Here is a 24672-nt window from a genome sequence, read left to right on the forward strand (position 1 = left end):
ACAGAAGCCTCCCCGGTCTTGATTCATATTTGTGTCTCAACAAAATTACAAATTACAACCTTACAACCTGTCATAACCTTTCTAAATTCACTCATGAATGGTTAAAACCGGCAATGTTAAATCTATGAATGCCAACCGTCTACTATAATAATAAGAGACATTCATGTGAATAGCTTACCCTTATGGTTAATTATCACGGAGAACAGTAACAATTATGTATCTCATTAAACAAGTGCCTAATTAATAATGTAAATTTCTCTTGATTAGAACACACTTTATAGTTGTTGCTCACACATGTCAACGCTCTCACAGTTATTAAAAGTGAAGTAAAAGGGAAAATTGACTTTTGGTTCATCTTTTAGTAATATTTTATAAATTCCTTCAGAGAGGGACTTAATAGCTAGGGATGTAATATCCTAGATGCCTTAAGGAGTCCATTTTTTGTGTATTATGTTTGGTAGCCATTTCTTCATGTGTTCCTCGGTTAGTGCTGTGAAATTATCTCTACAGAACGGGACTCAGTCACTAGAACAAAGCAAGCAGAAACTCCTGCATCAGGGACAATCTGTGGTGAAGTATTTATTAAGAATTTACTAGGTACCTGTATCACAACTTCCAGACTGTGTCAATGACTTCCCATTCTACTTTGTCTCCCCACGCATGTTCCTTCAATATTGAATAACTATGATAAAATGGAAGGTATAGTTTTTTTTAATACTCAACTCTATTGAGATATAACTTACATAATGCTATGCTATAAGCTTTGCCAAAGCTATACATTCATGTGAATACTACCCCAGTGAAGAACATTTCCATGACTAGAAAAATGTGTCATACATACCCTCTACCACCATTCTCTCCTCCAACACCTCCTGCCTCAGGCAACCATTAATGTGATTTCTATCACAGTATGTTAGTTAGGCTTTTAAAAAAGAACTTCCCATAAAGAGAATCACAGCATGCTCTTTTGTGTCTAATTTCTTTTGCTCAACATAATGTTATTGAGTTCCGTGTTGTTGCATGAATAAATTTCTGTTCGTGGCTGTGTAGTATCCCATTTTATGAACATGCTATGATTTGTTTATTGTTTCAACTGTTGAAGGCTATTTTTGTTTTGGGTTTTGAGATTTATGAATAAAAATCTTTAGTTTTCTTTTTTTGTAATATTTTTGGTTTTGGTACCAGGGTGATGCTAATTTCATAAAAGGAGTTACAAAGTGACCCCCTCACACCATTTGCAGAAAGAATTTAAGATGCCTTTAATTGTTTGATAGAATTTACTAGTGATTCCATCTGGGCCTGGAGTTTCTCTGTGGAAAGGACTGTAATTGTGTCTTTCAAGACATTTGTCCATTTCATCTAGGTTTTTGACATTATCATCAAATGGTTCATAGTACATCTTTCTTATTCTTTTAATTTATATGAGATCAGTTGTAGTATCACCTTTTTAATTTTCATATTGGTTTGTGTTTTCTCTTTTTTCTTACTAGAGGTTTTCCAATTTTATTAATCTTAAGAACCAGCTTTCCAGGTTTCTTTAATTTTATAAAATGTTTACCCCTTGTTTATTTATTGATTTTTCACTCTTTTTTATTTCTTTCTTTCAACTTGCATTGGATGTAATTTGCCCTTCTTTTTTCAGCTTCCTGAAGAAGCTTAGGTCATTAATTTGAGACTTTCTTCTTTTCTAATATGAGCATTTAAAGCTATAAACTTTTCTTTAACCAGTACTCTTTTTCAAAATCTCAAAAGTTTGGTATATTATAATTTCATTTTCATTCAATTCAAAATACTTTCTAGTTTCCCTTATTATTTCTCCTTTGGCCATTGAGTTATTTAAAAGTATGTTGTTCAGTTTCTAAACACTTTTGAGTTTTCCAGGTATGTTTTTGTTATCGACTACTCACTAAACTCTGTTATGATTTCAAAACCAGAAATAGAAAGAAAGAGAGGGAAAAGCAGGCTCCCCACTGAACAGGGAGCATGACACAAGTCTCGATCCCAGGACCCCAAGATCATGACCTGAGCCGAAAGCAGATGCTTTATTGACTGAGCCACCCAGGCACCCCTGAATGATTCTTACCTCTGGTAACTTTCCTTGTCCTGTAGTCACTTCGATATTATACCCACACCAGTTTAAATTTTTTTTTAGTGAATCATGCATTCTTGGTATGTGTTTTTCCATTCCTTATATGTAATCTATCTATATCTTAATGTTTAAAATGCATTTCACACAGCTAACATCTAATTGAGTTGCTTCTTTACCCAGTCTGAAAATCCCTGACTTAATTTATTTTTTTAAAAAGATTTTATTTATTTATTTGACAGAGACAGACACAGCAAGAGGGGGAACACAAGCAGGAGGAGTGGGAGAGAGGGAGGCAGGCTTCCTGCTGAGCAAGGACCCTGATTTGGGGCTTGATCCCAGGACTTTGGAATCATGACCTGAGCTGAAGGCAGACACTTAACAACTGAACCACCCAGATGCCCCCAAATCCCTGACTTTAATTGCAGTGTTTAGTCTATTTTTTTTTTTTTAAGATTTTATTTATTTGACAGAGAGAGAAGGAAAGAGAGCATGAACGGGGGAGCAACAGGCAGAGGGAGAGGGAGAAGCAAGGTCCCCACTGACTGGGGAGCCAGACACAGGACTCAATCCCAGGACCCTGGGATCATGACCTGAGGTGAAGGCAGACAATCGACTGAGCCACCTAGTTGCGCTGGTTAGTCTGTTCTTATTAAATATATTTATTGTCATGGTTGGGCTTGAGTTCATTTTTTTCTGGTGAATGGCCAGTGTAATTCTTATCTTTATTTCTCTGTATCTACTGTATCTTACTTTTTCCTCACGTCACATCATGGATTTTCTTTATTATTATTTTCAGCAATTCAAATGTTATATGTATCAGAGTCTTTTTTTTTTATGTTTACCCTTAGTGGAATTCATTGAACTTCTTAGAACTATTGATGTGTTTTTTCATCTAATTTGGAAAATTTTAGCAATTCTTCAAATATTTTCTTCTGTCTTTCCTTCCTTCTGGATTCCAGTTATACAAATGATAAGTCTCTTGATGTTATTCCACAGATCACTAAAGTTATGTTTAATTTTTTTTTTAAGCTTTTTTCCTATCTGTTCTTTGTATGGATAGTTTCTGTCTTCAAGTGCCTTGGGCTTTTCTTTTATGGTGTCTGTTAAGGCCCTGCAGTGGCTTTTCCAATTCAGATATTGTATTTTTTTAGTCCTAGAAGTTATATTCAGTTCTTTCATATTTTTTGTTCGTGTTTTAAAGTTCTTGTCTACTAATTCCCTATTTGTCACTTTTGGGTTTGTTTCCATTGACTTATTTTTTTCCCTGCTTTTTTCCCCCCATGTTCAGTAGATTTCAATTGAATGCTGGACATTTTGTGAATGTTACCTTGTCAATTATTTGAACTTTGCTGTCATTCCTTAATAAGGATCGAGTTGTTTTTTGGCCGTCGGTTAAATTACTTTAAGATCAACTTGTTCTTCTAGAAGCTTGTTTTTAAGCTTTGTTAGGGTTGTTCTAGAATACTCTGTACCCTGGAGCTATTTTAGCCTTAGTCTTAAAGCATGACTTTAGGGCCTCTACTGAATGTCTCATATATCCAATGGGGATTCGCCTTCTCTTCGATACCCTGTCCCACAGATTACATCAGCTCAGCTTGCCTGAGTGCTGAAGTCTGTCCCTGCAGCTGAGCAAGGCTCTGTGCTCTTCTTGGGTTTTTTCTCTTCCCTGATCAGCAGAAAAGTCAGATAGTCGCCGGGGTTATTATAGGTTCACCATGTGTGTTTCAACCTCTCAGATCCCAGTTGCGTGCAGCACAATAATCCAGTGTCTGAAAACTGTTGTTTCTTATATTATGTCCAGTTTTATGGTGTGTCTTTTGTGACATGAGGGCTAGTGTGGTGTTAGTTCTCCATCATGACTGGAAGCAGAAATAAACAATGTATCACTTGTCATTAGAAGGAAGAAGCATTAGAGCCAGAAAGTCTACATGACTTAAGAAATGAGGAAAGTGCTTATGAGTTGTAGCTCAGTAGAAGTTGTTACAAGATAGTACACACCAGTGAGGAAATCAAAATATGTATTAGGGATTCAGAGTAGCTCAACGCTTTCTGGGGGAAAAAATGTAAGACTAATAGAACAATATATGCCGTGTATCCATTAGTTAAAATATTGTAAGTTAATTTAGTACACATATACTAAGCACCAAGCATAAGTAAGGTATTACACAAGACACTTTTCAATATACTGGTGATTAACTTTTTTGTAAAGTCAGATATTCAACATTTCAAGTAGTTTAGGGAGTGCAGAGAACTATAGAACATGTATTCCCACCCACCATTAGATTAATGAAATTCCTTATGTCTCTTGTCAGACATTGGAGGGCTGCACAATGCCAAGGTAAGGGCAGCATACTTTTCCATAACCCCTGATCCTTAAAGCAGGGCTGTCTCCAGGATGTGTCGTACTTCTTTCCATAGAATTCGGTTCAATATTATATTACAAAATTCATGGGCGCCCATGAGGGATGGTGGTTTGTTAGTGACAGTTTACAATATTGGCTAGAGAAGAGGACCTTACACACATGCTTGTCGTCCATTCAGTGCAAGTGCAATATATTCAGCATGTCCAGGCACCATTTCTTCCTGCCCAGTTCTAGAAACTCTCTCTTCTTGTCCTTTTTTTTCACATGTACCTTTCTGGCTAATTATGCATCTTCTACTCTTAAGAAAAAGGTAGGGACGCCTGGGTGGCTCAGTTGGTTGGACGACTGCCTTCGGCTCAGGGCGTGATCCTGGAGTCCCGGGATCGAGTCCCGCATCGGGCTCCCAGCTCCATGGGGAGTCTGCTTCGCTCTCTGACCTTCTCCTCGCTCGTGCTCTCTCTCACTGTCTCTCTCTCTCAAATAAATAAATAAAATCTTTAAAAAAAAGAAAAAGGTAGCAACGCTATTATTACACATAAAGCCATGGCTCTTTGCAGTCTCTTTTTATTGAAATGAAATAGATTTTCTTGCCTCTATAACGCTCTAATGCTATTAATATATTACTGGCTATATTGTTACTCAGGATGCTACATGGTTCATCCCACCCATGGTGAACACTGGATTCCAAAGCTATATGGCTTGTCACTGTGTTTCACCGACAATGACCAAATATAAGTATGACCCTGAGTGTTCAGGAAAATCTGGATGGTAATTTATTTTCTAGTCATATTAAATTTGCCATTTGGAATTTTGTAGCATAAACATAGAGCAGTACATATTCCAACCCAATATTTTCTTGAACTCTTAAGGCTGTAATCATTGTATTTCTAGAACACGGTCTCTTTTCAGTATTGACTGCACCCTTGCTTTCTACACCAGTGGGAAGAAAGGTACTTGCCCTTTATACACAGAAGCTTCTAACTGCCTGTCTCTTGTCAAATTATATAACAGCACTGATGTAGAATAATTTCTCAATTACCTATATTGATAGAAGAGAAGAACAGCAACCAGGATCATATATATAAAACAGCAAACAAATTTAAAGTATTTTTTTTTACCTATTTTCCTTGGACCAGGACCAGCCAATGTCAAGATGGTGATGTCAGGTTCCTAGATGAGGGTGAGACACTTGTCCTCACTTAGACGTGTCCTCTAGTCACCTGCCAGAAATACCATGATGTGGAGGGTGTGCAGTCCTGACGCCAGCCTTCCCTGTACCAGCACTCAGGCCCCTGCCAGGGCGAGGACAGCACAGTCACTGGACGGGGACAGAGAGGGGAAAGCAAGGGGGATCTGGGACACCAGGGTAAGGGTGAGGGCCAAGAACCAAGTCAAACACAAGCAGCAGAAGAGGACATCTTTGAGTGGTGCTACACTGTTTCATTAGACCACTTACAAAACACAGAATCTGAGATGGCAACAACCACTGAGCATTAAAGCCCAAAGTGAGACCCAAACACACAAGGCCCTGTGTGACTGGTCACACTCCATGAAGTTGGCCCTGCCATGGGCTTTCACCAGTATGTACTGTCCATCTCACGTCGTCATGTGGAAAGCACCCTAGACTCATGCAGAATGTCATAAAAGGAACGAATTTGTCTGACATACTTTATAATTTGGATAACCTTAACATGGGATATCAAGACTTAATCATTTAGCTAACTAAATTCATTAGTTAACTCTTGACTTCCTGCTCAGGCTAGGGTGTGGAGCTGGAGGACCATGGCCAGGAAAGGCCCTCACTCTTCCCTAGGGTCAAAAGGTACAGATGTTGTCAGATAGATCAATAGTGTGTGCTTTGATAGAGATCTAAACAAGAAAATTAAGAAAACTAGGAGTAAAGAAATTAATTTTGATGGGCCTTGTAGGAGGAAAAAAAAAAAATGATTGCAGCCAAGCTGAGATGGATGGCGTAGTATTTCAACTGCCAGAGACTAAGGGGCAGACCTTCCAGGCTGAAAGGACAGCATGGGGGGAAAGGCATTGAAAAGGAGGACATGTTGATAGATATGCCTGCATGCTGGGATTTTCCAGCCTTCTTCTGTTTTACTAAACATCTATTTTCCAGACACTGAGCTAGAGGCAGGGAATATGGGAATATAGAATTAGGATTCAGACAGAGCCATGTGTGAATCACAATCCATTACTCCCCAGTTGTGCGACTGGAGACACTTTACTGAATCACTCTGAGCCTCAATTTTAGTCATCCGTAAAATAAAAACATCCGTTTTATAGAATTTTTAGGGAGATTATGAATGAGATAATGTTTGTAAAATACTCCAACTAGCACCCTCAATCCTGGTGAAGGAGACAAGCAAATATAAACAAATAATTGCGATAATATATGCTTTGTGCAAGGCTTCTTGGAAGAGCTAATATTTGACCTGGGGGCCGAAGGGTAAGGATGCGTTTTTTAAGCCAAGGGGAAGCCGAGAGGGATTTTTCCTAGGGTGAGGTTTGAAAATGAGGAATCCCCTTTATGGTCTTCAGGGGATGGGAGGCAGAGAGTAGCTCTCAGGAAGAGAAGGTTGATTGACCATATGTATGTATCTATAGATAAGGACAAAAATAACTTTTCATTATCACCCCAAAGTCACTTTTAGCTGATTCACAGAATCCGATTCTTCGAGTGCCTGAGTGGCCCAGTCGTTAAGCATCTGTCTTGGGCTCAAATAATGATTCCTGGATCCTGGGATCAAGCTCTGCATTGGGCTCCTTTCCTGCTTGGTGGGAAGCCTGCTTCTCCCTCTCTCTCTGCCCCTGCTTGTGTTCCCTCTCTCGCTGTGTCTGTCTCTGTCAAATAAATAAATCTAAAAAAAAAAAAAAAAGTATCTGATTCTTCTGCAGAAGAGGTAAGCGACCTTCTATGCAAAGTCCTCCCTCAAGTAAGATGTGTATAAATTTGCATGAGAGTTTCTGCAGGCGATGTTCTGTATGTTTTCTTCCTTCCAGAAGTCTAGAGTAGGGGGAGATCTGGAGTAGGGAGAGAGAGAGACAAACTCAAGAAATGTATTTACTTATCCCCTCCTCAAATGGAACATTTGCTTAGTTGGCATACATTTGACAAGACATGACAGGCTTTAGGCTTCTTCATGGTCTTGGTTGATGTGTGCCACTGCGTGCTTGGTTCTTTAAAATGCTTGTCTTGTTCTGTCTTCTTCCTCTAGACCGAACACTTGCCTTTGCAGACTCAGTTCAAAGAAAGGGAGGTTGGCGGTCTCCAGCACTCTGTAAGTAACGAGGTCCTTCTGTGGGGGTCTGCCCAGGTGGGCTTATTATTATACTTATTAAAATATCATTTGATTTCCATGAAAATTATTGGTTTTTTTTTCACCTCTCTGCTATCTGAACATCCATAGTATGATTTTGTAAAGTCCTTGAGCTTGCTTGCCCATCTTAGAAGTAATCGAGTTTTATGAAACCAGTAACCAGGCAGAACCAGTAACCAAAGCAGCATCTTGGGGGTTCATTTGATGGTGACAGCTGTGACAGCATTTCTGAGTCTCAGTAATGTTGGGCGTATGGTCAAATACCAGTTCATGTCACTGTCTTTTCCCTAATTCCCCAGCACTGAATCCTGAGGTTTCTTTTGGTTTTGTTTTGGCTGTTGGATGTAATTCCGCGTGTATTTCAGCCACACATCCCCAGCTTGAGGCCTGCTGAGGAACTCCGGAAGTTCACAGCCTTGTTCTTCCCTAGTTTAGTTGATACTGGTTCCAAATTTCGAAACCTGAAATTGACTACATTCCCTTTAGTCATAACTTTCTATTGAGGAGCTGCTGTGACTCTTATTCAGGTATTATAAGTAACTCAGGACTGGAAAATGATAAGTTGTTGTACCTTACCTTGCCTTTCAGTAGCTTGTGGGATAATGAATCAGAGACACAGAAGATAATGAATCCAGTTTCTTGCCTGTTTTTACCAAAGTGCTAGGAAAATGCAAACAGCTGCTCTGCTAATGTAAGTAATATTTGAATTTTTAGAATGGACTAAATAGCAGGAGATTGGACTATGAAGATGAGAGCCCCGTGGGGGAAGATGGGATTCAGCAGATGTACCCCCTTTACAGTCAGATATGCTACCAAGACCGGAGTCCTGGCAAACATCGTCAAAGCAACGAGCCCGAGAGAGCCTACATCAACCCGCGAGAACATTACGTGTGATTTCCCTCTCTTTCCAGTGGATGTCCTGACAAACGTTTTATCTTAGATTGGGGAGAGAAACTGAGGTCAATGGTTATCATTTTATTCTCTCTCGTATAAAACAATCCCAGTTTACCTGTATCAGAAGTCGTGATGAATGGCTTGGAGCCAATAGCCAATTTCTTTCCTTCCTTAAGAGTTTCTTAGCCACCAGCTGTGTTTGTGAACTTGACAATAGCTTGTGTGTTTCTGTGATGATAGTGTTTAACCACTAACATTTGCCCTACGACGGCATGTTCGTTAAACGTAGAACATCTGCCCATGATGGCAGCAGTGATTCTCCAGAAAGAAAGGCCCCAGCTGGGACTGTTAACCTGGCTGAGTTTTAGGAAGGCCAGCCTGTTCATCTGTAACTCAAATGAGCAGAAAAAAGAGTTCAGAATCCATCTCCCTAATTATTTCACTGGGACTTGGCTTTCCCTAACATGCTTAATGCAATTACAGTACCTGTGCAAACAGGAGGCCTGAGGAAAGAGGCAAAACTTGCTTTTTATCCAAAAACAAAAACGACAACAAAAAAGCAGTTGAAACCCTCAAGCCTGTCGGTTGCTTTGAAAGTCCTGTGATAACTGCAATCTGTGTTCCTTCTTGATCGCTAAGGTCCTGAGAGATACATGTTTTGTGCTGTTCTCTGCCTAGTCTGGATTAGCTGCTTGCTCACCAAGGTTCTGCTCTGTTGTTGCCACACTTCTGTTCTTTCCTAGCCAGATTAGCCTGTTTCCCGCCTATTCCATTCTAAAAGCCTTGTCTAAGGGGTGGACAGACTTGAGCCCTGTCCCTCTTTTCTGCAGTATTGTATATGACAAGCTTACCTTTGCCTTCTGAAATTCCTGTCAAACTAATCCTATCCACAAAGGCTTCCACTGCACTCACGCTTCTTCAGACTGCTTCTCATCCAAGTTTTATCTACCTCAGAAAAGCCTGCTGGAAAATCACCGTGAAATAACTCCTGCTCTTAAAAGCCAGGTAGAAAATGTGAAAAAAAATTTTTTTAAAGTGCCACTCCAGTATGGCCTATATGCTCGACCCCCATGTTGTCCTTGATGCTCCCACCCTCTTTTACCTGGTCAAGAACAAGAGCGAAGGGATGCTAAAAAGCGAATTGTGTAGTGACTGACTTCGCAGTGCAACACTCTGGTGCCTGCAAACAGCCATCTTGAGTTTTCTCACCTTCTTTGCCAAGGCAGCCTCACTGAGATTGAAGGTAGTGATTTTCGTGGTGTGAGCAGAGGAGGGGGCCCAGGTACCCTCACAAATGTCGATCACTCCCCTCGCATCTTAAGGGAAGTGTTGTTTTCCTGCGTGTTCGGGAAGATGAGAGGTAGGTCACAGATATGAAAAACACTACAGACTTGCTGTATAGTAGGAAAGAATGACATTTAGTACTAATAAAAGAGTTCATGCTTCTAGCCGAAGTTTCGGGGGTAGAGGGGAACAGGAGAATATGAATATAGACTTCAAATGAGATACCAAAGATACGTTGTGATTCATGTGCCTGCTCTGGTTCCTGCTTGTGTGTTTGTCTCCTTTTTCTAGGTGCCACGCTCGTTCAGACAAGCTATCCAGGTTATTCTACAGTAGTCCCAACAGTCTGCCCCTGTTGCCTGGGGGACCGACGGTTCTGGGCGAAAAGATGCTTAAACTCTAACTCAGCGCTTTAGCAATTGACAAGGCTATCTGGTCACGTGGAATTAAAGGGTAAACCCCAAGGACCCTTCTCGCTGTTGTCACTGTGCTACCTCAGTTAGAGTTTGCTGCCCTTTTTTAGCAAGATGACGTGGAAAGAACGTATTTGACTTATTACCTGCAATCCCATCAGTGAACAGGGTAGCCGAAGGTGGACGAGTCCTCACAATTGTTTCCCAACAAGAGAGAGATGGCTCTGGTCAGTTCTCCTTGAGAGAGAAGCAGTTTTTGTAAATCCTAGATGTTACAGAGGAAGAGATGTGGGGCCATGTCACCTCCATTAGAAAGCTTTAAAAAGACTTAACACATGAGGGATGGTTTCTAGGCTCCTTCTGGGAAGCGGGTTGCTGAATTAGCATCACAAAAATTAATCTTGGACCTTGTGTGGGGGAGGGGAGTAAAGATTTCTTCATTTTCGCTAAATTTAGAAGGGCTGGGTGGTTTTAGGAGCCTTGGGGCCTGTCTTCAGAGCCCTATAAAATTTTTAACATTTTGATGTTGTTACGGGAAAGAAATTTCAGGGTGTAGACAGCTCTCTTACAGCCACCAACCTCCTAGCTTCTCTGTCAGCTTCAATAGTTCTTGAATGAATCAGTAGATTTTATAGCTGTTGGCCCTTTACATGGGTCAGATAGCTATATACTTGTTTATCCTGGTGTCTCCCGTTTGTTCTCTCTGAATACTGAGTGGAATGGAAAGGAGCTTTAAAAGGGTTTGATCAGCCAGTCCCCTCAACCAAAAAAATGCCATCTGAAATTAGCCTGTCAGTCTCTACATTTAGAGCTTAGACGACTTGATGATGCTATTTAAATTTGGAAGTTAGGCCCTTCAAGGTCAATGAGTGTTATAAGCCACAACTTACTAGCTACTCTTCCCATAACTAGTTTACTAAAACACACTGAAACAGAAATAAATCCCCAGAGCGCTTACCCACTTAACGGTCGCAGCTGATTGTTTTTTTGGGGAAAGTGGGGGGGCGTGCTCCCTCTCGGACTTGCAGCCCCGAGTCCTGCGGGGTGTAGGCAGCCCAGGCTCCAGGAGTGTGCATCATCGCCATGTCATCAGGCTCTTCGCACACCACACCTCTGTACTCTCTAGGGTTGCTCTGACATCATGGGATAGGAATGAAGTTAATTCTCAATGGCAGAAAATTAATTGAGATTAATTCTTCAATGGCAGTGATTTGCCGCTCTTCTGTGAGGGTTCTCCCATCCATGGCCTTCTCGTATTTTCTAAGTTTGAAGAAGTCTATGCATTTTGGACTTGGAACATGAAATTCTTAACCTGTGACAGACCTCCCTGTAACACACACATGGTAGATAGTGAAGAAGTAAATGCCCTATAAACTAAATGAACTAGTTCCCTCATAAGTCCTTCATGGCCTCATGTACTCACAAGGACAGCACAATTTCTTTGTCCATCTTTTGAGGATGTATATTATCCTAATTTCATAGTAATCTGAAAGTCACTTTCATTTTTTATTGTAGCCTCTTATTCCCTGGGGTGTCGAGAACAGACCATATGCCAGGAACCAAAATTCTACTCCCAACTAACCCCTTTCTAGCCATGGAAACTTGGGCAAGTCACCTAACCTCGCCAGGGCCTCAGTTGCCCACTATCCATAAAGCAGAGATTTTACCCAGCCTCTCTGAAATGTGAGGGTTAAACAAGATAATGATGGGAAATTAGAAGTTCTGTTCCAATCGAAAAGGCCTCTGACTCTATTATGATTAAATGTTGGACCTAAACTTCTAGAACCTTCACTAGCACTGGAAGAACCAGTGGTAACAAGAGAACTTCAATTTGACCCAGTCTGAGTATAGACAAGTGCCAGTAGGACTTGCACTTTCTTTTACGGTAACACCGATTTTCTCTTATGGAAAGCTTCGTATCTGGAGCTCAGCCTCTTAAGCTTGGTCTAAAATTGCAGGTGCCTGTTGCCATAGCCAGTGGTTGCTTTTAGTTTGCAGATTACTACTAATAACAGCTACATTAGTGAGTTTTTGGTAGAGACGGGATTCCAGGAGAAGCCGCTTACCTGAATCCCCCACGGACAAGGACCAAACTCCTGTGTCGTCCCCTCTCCGGGAGCCCCTGTGGGGATGGAAAGGCCCACACTCCTGTGCTGCACACTCACAGACCGTGCCAATCGCTGGCCAACTGTGACTTCTTTAAAATCTGCTGCTGGGGAGAGGAGTTAGGGAATACATTTTCTTGATTGTTTTTTAGCGGAGATCTAAGAGAATACACAGGAGAAAACCCGTAAGAAATGTTTATTAAAATGAAAAGAAGCACATATGCTCATTTTTACTTAGCTTTTGAACTTCTCAAAATGCTCAGAAAGACTTACATCTGTTAGATTAACTGGAGCTGCAAAAACAATCCAGTAGTTAAAGCCACCGCATCCCAGTTGGTTTAGAATAATTTGGGCCCAAACTTCTAACACCTCTGCCTTAGTTCTTTGATACACTGATTGCTGTTTGCTGTGTCCCACCTTTACTGAACTCCCAGGGAGAGGGGGGTAGATGGAAGACTGGCTAGATTTGGTAGAAAACCAAAAGAAGAATAGGAGGACTATGAGGTAGAAATGTCGGGGTCCCTGCCAGTGGCTCAGCAGTGTCCTTAGCTGACAAGATTCTTCACCCTTGGACTGTTTGCTGATCTTCTAGGAGGACCCGGGACTTCCCATTCTTCTGATAAACTAGAAACTGCTATTTGCAAGCCTATTTGACTGTAGACTCTGCCTGGATTAATGTTATGATACTTATAAAGGAATTTACATTTTCTCCATTAAAGAAAATTGTTGTGAACGGGACTTGACCAGTTTGGTCATTTGCAAGGATTGGGGTGTTCTGGTAGCCTCCAGTAAGTAGAGGTGGGTGGGGGCTGCAGCTCATCCCCCAACCTCACCAGGTGATTCTTTACACTGAAATCAGCTTTTAGACCAATTTCTACATCATTCATGTTTACAAGCAAGCAGGCATCCTGTAACAAGTCAGCCTGTCCTGTAAGCTTGAAAATGTCCCAGTTCTGTTCTTTTAGGGAACTCAACAGCATCTTACGCAAAAGGTTTATTAGAAGCAAATCCAGTAGTATTCCAGAATGTTTAGTGTCAGGCGACCCAGTTCTGTTTTAACTGCTAGACACAGAATTAGGTGAGTAATCAAGGGATCCGTGGCTAGTGGGCTTACTTGAGTCTCCTACTGATGGGAGGCCTGGAGTGACCTGCAGTATTGGGCCAGTCCATGTACCTTTAATGCTAGTAATTTGGCCATTGAAAATTATCATTTATTCACAAAGTCTCCGGAGTTAAGCTACAGATAAAGCACTGGTGGTAGAAGCCTGTAAAGAGACTTTTTTCAAATGCTAACAGCCTTCCGAGGATGTTATCGCCCCCCTCCCCCCACCAGCAGGATTCTTCAAATGTTAACTAATGGCTTCCTGGGTGTTTACTAGGACTAATTAAAGATTGCCAAAATAATTTCAACTACATAGAATGTAACAGAATTTGCTCAGGATTCCTCAGGATATCACACCTGCTAACATTTCTCCTTAGTGAGAAACTTTCCCTTCTTGGGGGGAAAGGGGCAGGGACGATATGATATGTGTGAGAGACAGAGGGGAGTAGGGTCCACTTAAAAATTTTTTTAAAAAATTTTCCATTCACACGCACAAAAGAACCCTCACATCTGCAAACATTTCACTATTTCAGGTGCATTTTATCATATTCGCTTTAACATTATCTCTCCAAAAAAAAAAGTTTAGGGGTAGGAAAAGAAAGATTCTATTTACCTTGATGGTCAAAATACATAAAACATTAGGGTTATTTCTTTTTTTTTTTTTTTTAAGATTTTATTTATTTATTTGACAGAGAGAGATCACAGCAGACAGAGAGGCAGGCAGAGAGAGAGAGGGAAGCAGGCTCCCCGCTGAGCAGGGAGCCCGATGCGGGACTCGATCCCAGGACCCTGAGATCATGACCTGAGCCTAAGGCAGCGGCTCAACCCACTGAGCCACCCAGGTGCCCTAGGGTTATTTCTACTGCATTTTCATTACTAAGTTAGTTATTCTCAAGTTTCAGTTTGACTGTGGCACCAAGTAATCTAAAATGAAAAAGAACGCCAAAACCTCAGATGACACTACGTACCGTTTTATCATCAGGTATCAACTGAGAGCATGATGTGGGAGTTCCTTCCACATCCCAGGGAGAAGGGAAGCTGCCATGGATAAAGAAAAGGATTCTCCATGTCATCGCTTGGGAATAACTCCCTTCCATTGGTCCACTCCCAGGAATTTTCTAATCCATGTTTGGGGTCTAAGGCCGTAATATGTGTCCAGTTACCTACGTCCCTGCACTAAAAAGAACTAGCTATATTCTGTATTCTTTACCAAACAGTTGCCCTCTTGAGGTTTTCCCCAGCAGGATCCTTGGTATCATAGCCTGAACTGGTTGTAGTTATCATCGCGACATGGGATTGAATTGTGACACCTAGAGCGAAAGCCTCCCTGGGAATCCAGAATATCAGATGTCCTACACTGGCTTAGAACTCTGACCCATGCTGCTATAACTATGTCCAATGGCCATGAAGAGATGTTTTGTGAGTCTCCTCCAGAAGTTAGGAATATACCTCAAACATCCCTAAAGTCCCATAATAACTCAAAATAGATCTATGAAGCCCAGGGTCAAGTGATGGGATGTCACTGTTTTGGCTTCTAACAATGGTTCCAGAAACGACCAGTATTCTTCCTTAACCCGCCCTAGCAAGATGATCAGGCTAATTTAAATTCCTCTCTCAAGACATGTTGATAAACTCGGTGTCTCTCATATTTTGGCTACAGACAGCAGTATTTTGCCCTCAATGCGTTGGTTTGCACTTCCCCACACTGTGGCTCAGTAATGCCTCTGCTTTTTCCCGCGGTCTTATGAGAACTTACTGCGTATTCAATACCCAGAAGAGCATTTGCCATCTTAGGTTTCACTGTGTACTTGAAATTCCAAGTCCTTTGTGTAAAAAAAAAAAAAAAAAAAAAGTTAAGTAGCTGGTATGGCTACTGGATCCCTGGACTATTCCACGTGTCCGTGCAGAAAAGCTCCTGTTTATCCTCTATCTTCTTTTTTTTTTTTTTTTTCCATGTTCTTTTTTTTTTTTTTTTCAGTTTATTTATTTTCAGAAAAACAGTATTCATTATTTTTTCACCACACCCAGTGCCCCATGCAATCCGTGCCCTCTATAATACCCACCACCTGGTACCCCAACCTCCCACCCCCCCCTGCTACTTCAAACCCCTCAGATTGTTTTTCAGAGTCCTCTATCTTCTGTTTCTACTCCTAAGCCAGTCCTTAAAGACATGATGTCTGTTCCAGCCTGTTCCCTCTCGAAGTGGTCTTAACATCTTCACTTCTGTAGTCTTCAGTCTTACCTGTAAGTTTGTACTCTGTACCTCACATGACTTTATGGAGGGACAAATAAGATACTTTGGGGTTGTTGTCAAGTGAGGTCCTACTTTTAAAGTGATCTTATAAAAGCCCCTGGGCTTAGAAATGAGAAATACTATAGCTATAATTCTTTTCCTATTCTTGTTTTGCTATTTTTAATTCTGAAAAGTGATCTTTGTCTGAATAGGCTTCCTCTGGTTTTAACTTTCTTCCCATTAACCCTTTTTACACTGAAGCTGTCCTCTCTCCTTATCCATTCTCTGAACTTTTTATTTACAGAGCCAAAACTAATTCTCCCACAGCAGATCCCACCTACGTTTACTCCCACCATTCAACGAATTATAGCACATAAGCAAACATTTGGCTCTGTGCAGAAGTCAGAAGCTAGTCTAGTGAGACTTCACTCTGGCCCTGAGAAGATCTGATCATGTGCCTCGGTTTCCCTGCATAAACTGAGGTTAATTCTGTTATCTCACAGCACCTGTGGGTTGTGAGTCTTGGCTAGTAAGTGCTGGAAAGCATCTTGCAAATGTGTCCCCTACTACGTAAACATGTAACGAATAATCTGGAGAGTCTTCAAGCAGAAATGTATTCTTGTACAGCTCAGTTCAGAATACTAATCTACCCATTGTTTTCAAATAAAAATGTTTTACTAACCTGTTTTTCTCTTAAAAATATTTTTAGTAAAAATTAGTTTCTGGGAATTTGAACTATGTATAGAAAGAAACCAATAGTATATATTCTTACTTGTCAGAAAATGCTCAAATTGTATTGTAAGTGATAAAACTAAAAGGGTTGCATAACAAGATAGTGGGGGAAGGAGGACGATTTTAGCTCAAATGTGGCAAAATATAGAAATACAAAAATTAGTTTTGATTTTGAGATTGTATTATAAATAGTAGAGTTAATGTGGTTGTTATAGATATTCTTTATTTTTAAGTTACCAGAAATTATCTTTTATTTTTGAACTGTATGGTTCTTGACATGTTTTGAATAAAGTTTTTATCAACTAAAGTTTTTCATTTACCCTATTATCAATAAATCAGTTATGTTTAAAATACATATTATAAAAAGTGATAACCTAATTACATGACTGTAAAATTCAGGTTTTGAAAACATCTTTAATTAAAATGGTAAATTTCTATACTGGGATCCATTTTAAAAAAATATATTAAAAATAGCAACAGAAGTACTTTCTTAAGGCATATTGGAAATGTTTTTGAAACATGATCAGTTACATGTTATTATAAGTGGTTGTGAAAATATTTCAGTGAAGCTAAATTTATTCCACTTAAAGAATTCTTCATTCCTTATTAATCCTTAGGTATTAAAATATCCTTTCTTTTATGAAATAATACTTGTTTTAGATAATAACTTTAAAATTTTTTTAAGTTGTATTTATTTATTTGAAAGAATGAGAGAGAGCGCATGAGAGGGTGAAGGGCTAAGAGGGGAGAGTCAGAGGGAGAAGCAGACTCCCAGTGAGCAGGGATTCCAACACGGGGCTCGATCCCAGAATTGTGGGATCATGACCTGAGCCAAAGGCAGAGGCTTAACTGACTGAGCCACACAGGCACCCCGGTAACTTTAAGATTATTATTTACCCAATCGGGCTCTCTGCTCAGCAGGGAGCCTGCTTCCCCCTCTCTCTCTGCCTGCCTCATTGCCTACTTGTGACCTCTCTCTCTCTGTCAAATAAATGAATAAAATCTAAAAAAAAAAAAAGAGAGAGAGTGATTATTACTTACCCAAAATAAATTGGTTATCTATCATAGATCTCTGAATTTTGTTTTGGGAATGGATGCTCACTGGTCTTTGAAATGTGAAAGTCTAGGAACCACTTAAAAATTTTTTTTTTATTGAGATACCCTAAAATTCATCCTTTTAAAGTATAAAACTCAGTGTTTTAATTATTAATTTTTTAAAGGATTTTATTTATTTGACAGAGAGAGAGCGAACATAAGCAGGGGGAGCAGGAGAGGGAGAAGCAGGGTCCCCAATGAGTAGGGAGCCCAAAGCAGGGCTCAATCACAGGACCCTGGGATGATGACCTGAACCAAAGGCAGATGCTTAATGACCAAGCACTACTTACTTATTTATTTATTCATTCATGCATTCATTTATAAAATTTATATGAGAGAGAGCACCAGTAGTGGAAAGGGCAGAGAAAGAGGGAGAGAGAATCCTCAAGCCGACTTCATCCTCAAGCACGGAGCCTGAAACCAACCTGAGTGAGCCTGAAGCTGCCTCCGTCCAAGGACCCTGATCATGACCTGAGCTGAAATCAAGAGCTGGCCACTTAGCCAACTGCCTTCCAGGTGACCCTTAGTGGGTTTTTTTTTAGTATATTCCCAGGGTTAGGTAATCATCATCATCAATCAATTTTAGAATAGTTTCATCTTCCCCAAAATAAACCCACTCCCACCCACCTTCCTCACCCCACCCCTGCCCCTGCCTCTGGCAACCACCGGACTGCTTTCTGTGGATTTGCCTCTTCTGTGCATTTCATGTAAATGGAATCATATACCATGTGGCCCTTTGTGTCTGGCTTCTTTCACTTGGCCTGCTTTTAAGGTTCATCCATGCTTTGTATCATTTATCACTCACTTCTTTTTATTGCTGAATAATATTCCAGGGATGTTCCATTGTATGGAGAGACCACATTTTATCCATTCCTTGGTTGATGGGCATTTGGGTTCTTTATAATTTGGGGAAGAAATTATGAATTATGAACAATGCTGCTATGAACTGTCATGTACCAGTCTTTGAACATATGTGTTTATTTTTCTTGCATATATATCTAAGAGTGGAATCGCTGGATTCTATGGCAGCTCTATGGCTTACCTTTTGAGGAAATTCCGAACTGTTTTCCAAAGCTTCTGCATTTTTTACACTCCCATCAAAAGTGTGTACGGGCTCCGTTTTTCTACAACCTCATTAATGCTTGTTATCTTTTTGCTTATAGTTATCCTAGTAAGTATGAAGTGTGATCTCATTGTGTTTTTTTATTTGAATTTTCCTGATGGCTAATAATGTTTGTTTGTTGTCTATCACCCTCTAAAAATGTAAAACCATTCTTGGCTCATGGGCCATATAAAAACGGGACTTGGGCTGGATTAGACCCATAGTTAGCCAAACATTCGAATCTAGAAGGTAGAATTAGTAGACAGACTCATTAAAATAGTATTATAAATACATTCTTTATGTTCAAGAATGTAGAGGAAAGCATGAGCCTCTTCAAAGGAGATGTAGAATGGTAAAAAGAATACAGGTGATAAAGGTACTGATAAATCTTGTTGGATTTGGAAAACAAAACAAAACAAAACTCGGTTACAGCATTTTCTGGTTCCCACAGTAGGAGTATCTCACCGCAGCCAGTCTGAAGCTACGGACACACCACCACTGGAGTTGGGAAGGGATATGCATAATTGGCGGCTGCAAGCAGGTCCCCCACCCAAACCTTCTCTAACTGGTATGACATATGGTGATCAGGAACTGTAGCCGCCACCCTCAAGGCTGTCCTTGGTTATCTCTTCCACTCCTATAGGCAGCCAGTGGGAGGGAGAATATCCACCCATCCCATTGTACTGTTAGACTCCCCAACGACCTATGTCCCTGCCTTCATTACTCTGGGAGCATAGCCACATCTCACTCCTCGGAATGTCAAAAAATGTATTGGAATAAAATGATAAAGTAACACAAGGGAACGTATTCTGAGCCACCCAAAAGTCTTTCTGGACATAGATTTTAGCTAGGTGTTTCATAGGTAGGAAATGACCTGGTAAACAAAAGAGCAGACATATTTTACATATGTAGATGGTTTGTGCAAGAGTACAAATGTGCAAGGGCACACATGTGGGGAAGATTTGTCTTGGTGGTTAGATACACAATTGCAAACCCCTGCAGTCAGGGATTTTCCTGCAAGTTTCTTCTTCCCATAGGTTCTGGGAAAAGCCTCAACTTTAGGTTTATGCTTTCACCAAAAAGCACATACAAGTGGGGGAAAAGTCCTTTTATACCTTCTGAAATAGCTAGAGAAAGAGAGAAATTAGGTGGCGAATCATCCAGACAATAATTAGTTCATATCTCAGACTTTAAATGGCCCTTTGAATTTCCAGTCTCATACATTTCCACGTTGCTATCAGTTCACGAACTGTGTTTAAGAATAGCTCTGCCTTCTTGTCCACGGTCTCCTGAGGCTCCCTCTCCATTTTCTACACACTCCCCTTCCTAAGGATGGTAAAACCCAAAGTGACAGTATGGGATTTGAGATTTTGACCTCTATTCATCTGCTCAGATCAAAGAAAAGAACCAGCTTCTGGGGTAGAAGCAGGTGTTATGTTACTTTGTTTAATAGATCAAGGGGTGGAGCTACTCATTGCTCTGAACTCAAAATTGTCAGTTACCCAAATACATTTCCCAAGTGGCAGTGTGGGTGGGGGTAAAGGAACTTGAAGTCTCTGTGACTTTTTGTAAACTCCTATGCTTCTGTTGGCTAAAAAGAAAGCAAAGCTTTTTCTAAAATGCAAAGGACATCCTAGCCCAGGTATCCCCTGCTGTGATTTATTCCAACTTCTTGGGTTTCCTGACACAGCCCTGCTTTCCAAAGTCAGTCCTGTTAAACCTGTGTTCTATCCTGAGGTGCTCAAACTTTAGCTTGCATTACGATCACCTGCACAGCTTGATGAAGCTCCGATTTTATCCCAGTTTCTGATTCAGTAGGTCTGGATGGAGTCCTGAGAAGTTGCAATTCTAAGAAGTTCCCAGGTGCTGGTGTCGCTGGCCCAGGGATCCTGTAAGCTGCTCACAACGCTGCAGGTCAAGCCCCCGTGGCTGCTACTGTCCCCCACCTGCTCAATGAGACAACAGCAACCTGCCTTGCTGCCGGCGGTTTCCCACTTGGCCTCTGTTATTTGGGGGTCTTACCATTTGGGGTTCTCGCCTATCATCATTTGTGGTCCTTTCATCATGGCTGAACAGTTTCATGATGCTGGAGCCCTTCCCACCAGCGTGTTCCTGATGGCCTTGGTACCTAGCATGTCCTCCAGGCCCTTCTGTGGAACCTAATCCTTTGGTGGGTTGCTGGGCCTCACATAATATATATTATAATATATATGGAGACCCTCTAGCATGTCTACATTCCTGGGCCTTTTTTCTTCCTCAATCTGCTAAGGAAATTCTGGTGTTTCAGCTTGGCTGAGTATAGGTCGTTGCTCTCTTCATGCACCTAGGAACCATCCTAGTAGCAAGGTGACCATCTCCTGGGGGGTGGGGGTGGTCTGAATCTTGTGCCTCAGGAGAATGCTGCCAAATATCAGTAGTCTCCCTACAGTCGTATGTCCCTGCTGCTCTTGCTCAAGCAGTCCCAGAATCCAGTGCCACTGGCGTGGCCTTGGTCTTGGCCAGTAGATTTTGGTTAGGCCTTTTAGATCCTCTGGACCAGAGTCCCTCTTCTCCTGTGACCCCGGGTGGTCATTCTGTGACCTAGTCCTACCATGGGCCTTGTAGCCAACAGAAGAGGCAGGGGTAGGTCTTGAGTGGGGTGCATAGCTCCTAGGGTCTATCTTGGTGTGGGATATTTAGCGGTGTCTGGAGATCAGCACTAGATTTAATTCCAGGCTTGGGGTTCAGCTGCAGGATGTGAGAGTCTCTTTGTAACTACCAAGGAGATTCTCTGGGTCTCACCTTCCACTTTTATTTGCCTATTCATTGCCTGCAGCTTTTCACTGCCTTTTGTGTGTTAATGGCTTTTTTTTTTTTTTAAAGATTTTATTTATTTATTTGACAGAGAGAGATCACAAGTAGGCAGAGAGGCAGGCAGAGAGAGAGAGGAGGAAGCAGGCTCCCTGCTGAGCAGAGAGCCCAATGTGGGATTTAAGCAATACTCCTCCAATTCCACTGTCTTCATAGTTACTCGTTCTCCCTTCTCAACACCGGATAAACCTCCCCTGCTAGTTGGTCCCTTTCCAGGGATGTATCTTTTCATTTAACTGCCTATTGGACCATCACCTTGGGCCAGGCGATGCCCTGTTCTGTTTGTCACCAGCCGAATCCTCATTGCTTGCCAGGTGGCTAGTTATTTGGCTCCAAAATCCCATCTTATTGACCACTCTCTAGGACTACTAGAAGAACTGTGGCAGGTTGTGGTCTCTGGAAGCAGATGCTGAGATGGATTTTGGTATGCAAAGATTTCTTTAGAGATGAATGCCCCGTCCACCCCAGCTCTTTGGTGAGGAGACCCCCGGCAGCAAGGTCACAGGCTGAGAGCTAGGGCAATGAGCTCTTCCTCCCTTTCCCCTGCTCACACCGGGAGAGACACTGAAAGCAGCTAGTTATTTTCATTAGACCAGTTGCTCTTTATTTATGGACTCCTCATTGCTGAGGTCCTCTCAGATCCCATCTTCCGCATGTACCTTCTGTGTGCTTAGACACAAGGCCAGACGGAGGAGAGGATGCGGAGCACTTCATGCAAAGCCCCGCTGTGGCTCCTCTCTTTCCCCACCCACACCCCACCCCCACCCACTTGCCAGTTCTTGCCTTGATCTAACCTTGACTCTAGTCCCACAAGTATTTGTTTACAGGAGCACTTTTAGAGAAACCTTGACTCCATCTGTTTCTTGTTTTTATCCTCGGTTTTTTTCACCCTCACATTCATGTTCATTCCCTTCATATCACTCATCCCATAATCTCTTTTCTTCCTTATTTTCAATTTCCATATATGTGAGCGTCTTTAAGAATTCTCATTATAAAACAATGGATTATAATGTTTCTCCTAAGCAACCTGAAACCTCTAAATGCTATTTTAAAAAATGAACTCTTAGGGTGTGTAGAACATGCATTAATATTGATTTTAGAATTGTGAACAGTATTAAAATAGATTTTTTTGTAGTAATATTAAGCAGAATTAAAGATAAAAGGAGAAGAAAGTACGTGTCTCAAAACCTCATTAGGAATATCCTGAAAAGATTGAGGTTTACTTATGTAGCAGGTCACTTAATGGGTCTCATTTGGATGTTTATCATGCTTCAAAGATGATTTCCCTTTACAGCCTCTGACCTTATGAGCCCAGGATTCAGACTGGTCAAGGAACAGCTGGGTTTCTGCTGAGAGGATGTGCATTTCCTTAACTCTTCCTTCGGGAATCTAGGCTCTGGCAGTTTTATACAGTTGCTCATACAGTGATCCCCCTTTTTTCCTTTATTTTTCTTTTTTAAAGATTTTATTTCTTTACTTGACAGAGAGAGATCACAAGTAGGCAGAGAGGCAGGCAGAGAGAGAAATGGAGAAGCAGGCCCCCTGCTGAGCAGAGAACCCGATGCAGGACTCAATCCCAGGACCCTGAGATCATGACCTGAGCTGAAGGCAGCTGCTTAAACCACTAAGCCACCCAGGCGCCCCCCTTTTCTCCATTCTTACAGCTCTCATCCGCTGTGCACCCTCAACCCCTCTCAGCTTTTTGTGATAGTCTTTCACTCATTCATCCACTCACTCATGCAATCCGTAGGGCCGCGCCCTTGCCAAGTTCTGCTCTAGGTACTAAGAGTATGATGATGAACAGAATAAATAAAAATCTCTGTCTCATGGGGACAGAGGTGGAGAGAGACAGTAAAAATTTGGTTTAAAAATTGTATGTTAGAAGTATAAATGAAAAAGTAGGGAAGGGAGTCAATATTGGGGGCACAAAGTTTACAGGTTAGATAGAGTGGCCAGGGAAGGCCTCACTGACAAGATGATATTTAAGTAAAAGTGTGAAGGGGTGGAGAGCCATGTACCTGGGGAAAGAACCATGCAGGCAAAGGGAGCAGCAAGTGCAAAGGTCCTGTGGCAGGACTATGGCCACCACAGTTGGAATAGCAATGAATGAGTGGGGGAGAAAAGGTAGATGAGGCCTGAGAGGGAATGGGAGGTGGGTCCTGGATCAGGTACTATTTTGTGGGCCATTGTAAGGACTTGGGCTTCTTATTTTGTGAGATAGGAGCCATTGGAGGGATCTGTGACAGGGGAGAGATATAATCTGCTTATGCTTTAACAGGATCACTCTGACCCATCTTGTAACTGACCAAAAAGGGGCAAGCACACCATGGAGTCTAGTTTAGAGGCTGGTTAAAGCATTTAATGGAGAAGTCTGGTGGCTTAGATCCTGGTGGTGGCAGGAAAAGTGGCTTTCTATGGAAGGCATACCCTCCTATTCATCTCTCCATGCTCTGAACCTGCCTGCATTCTCCAGGACTGAACATCTTTTTTACATGTCACTGTCTTACTCAAGAATGCCACAATAACTCTTGCTGACCAACTCACATTCTATCCTGTTTCTGGTACTCTAACCTTTTGCAACGTGACTTTCTTCCTCTCTACTTTATCCCTTCCCACTTCCCAGCACGGGCTCTCTATTCCCACCAGCCAGTGTACTATTTCCCCAGCACACACTACCCGCTGTTCTAACCTTTCCAGGGAGAGTCTACACTCTCTTCTTGTCTAGGATCCTTCTCATCCTTCAAGCCCATTTCAAGTTTTCCCTCTTGACATCTCCCCTAGTTGAAAGTCCACATGAGTGTGTTTTCTGGCCTGGCCCCTACGGCCTGCACCGACTGTGCTGACAATGTAGCTTACGCCATTGTGCGGTCTTTCCTCATTTGGTCTGTGGTGCCTCCATGAGCTCATAAGCTCCAAAAAGTCATAACCTATTTTTGTCTCCTCCATCGCTCCCTCAGAACAGAAGCACATAATATGTGTTTGTCAAATATTTGCTGGGTTGAACAAAATGCAACATATGCTCTTCAAGACAAAGATAGCTCTTTCCGTCAATGCCTTTCACAGCGACCTGGCAAACTGTCC

The 24672-nt window shown here is 41.5% G+C and overlaps 1 protein-coding gene across 4 annotated transcripts in view; it reads left to right on the plus strand.

Annotated features, from left to right (window-relative positions):
- The window catches only part of NECTIN3 (nectin cell adhesion molecule 3), a 128087-nt gene extending 114872 nt beyond the window's left edge, over window positions 1-13215 (plus strand). For 2 of the 4 annotated variants that reach the window (XM_044251360.1, XM_044251359.1), the window contains 2 exons: window positions 7680-7742; window positions 8496-13215. In XM_044251360.1, coding sequence (XP_044107295.1) covers window positions 7680-7742; window positions 8496-8675 — 243 coding nt within the window. In that variant the 3' untranslated portion in view covers window positions 8676-13215. Of the gene's footprint in view, window positions 1-7679; window positions 7743-8369; window positions 8473-8495 lie in introns of all 4 variants that reach the window. The other 2 variants (XR_006384965.1, XM_044251361.1) reach the window with 2 other exon arrangements.
- Window positions 13216-24672: the final 11457 nt, after the last annotated feature.

This window comes from Neovison vison, chromosome 6 (assembly GCF_020171115.1).
Source record: "Neovison vison isolate M4711 chromosome 6, ASM_NN_V1, whole genome shotgun sequence".
Classification (NCBI taxonomy): Eukaryota; Metazoa; Chordata; class Mammalia; order Carnivora; family Mustelidae; genus Neogale; species Neogale vison.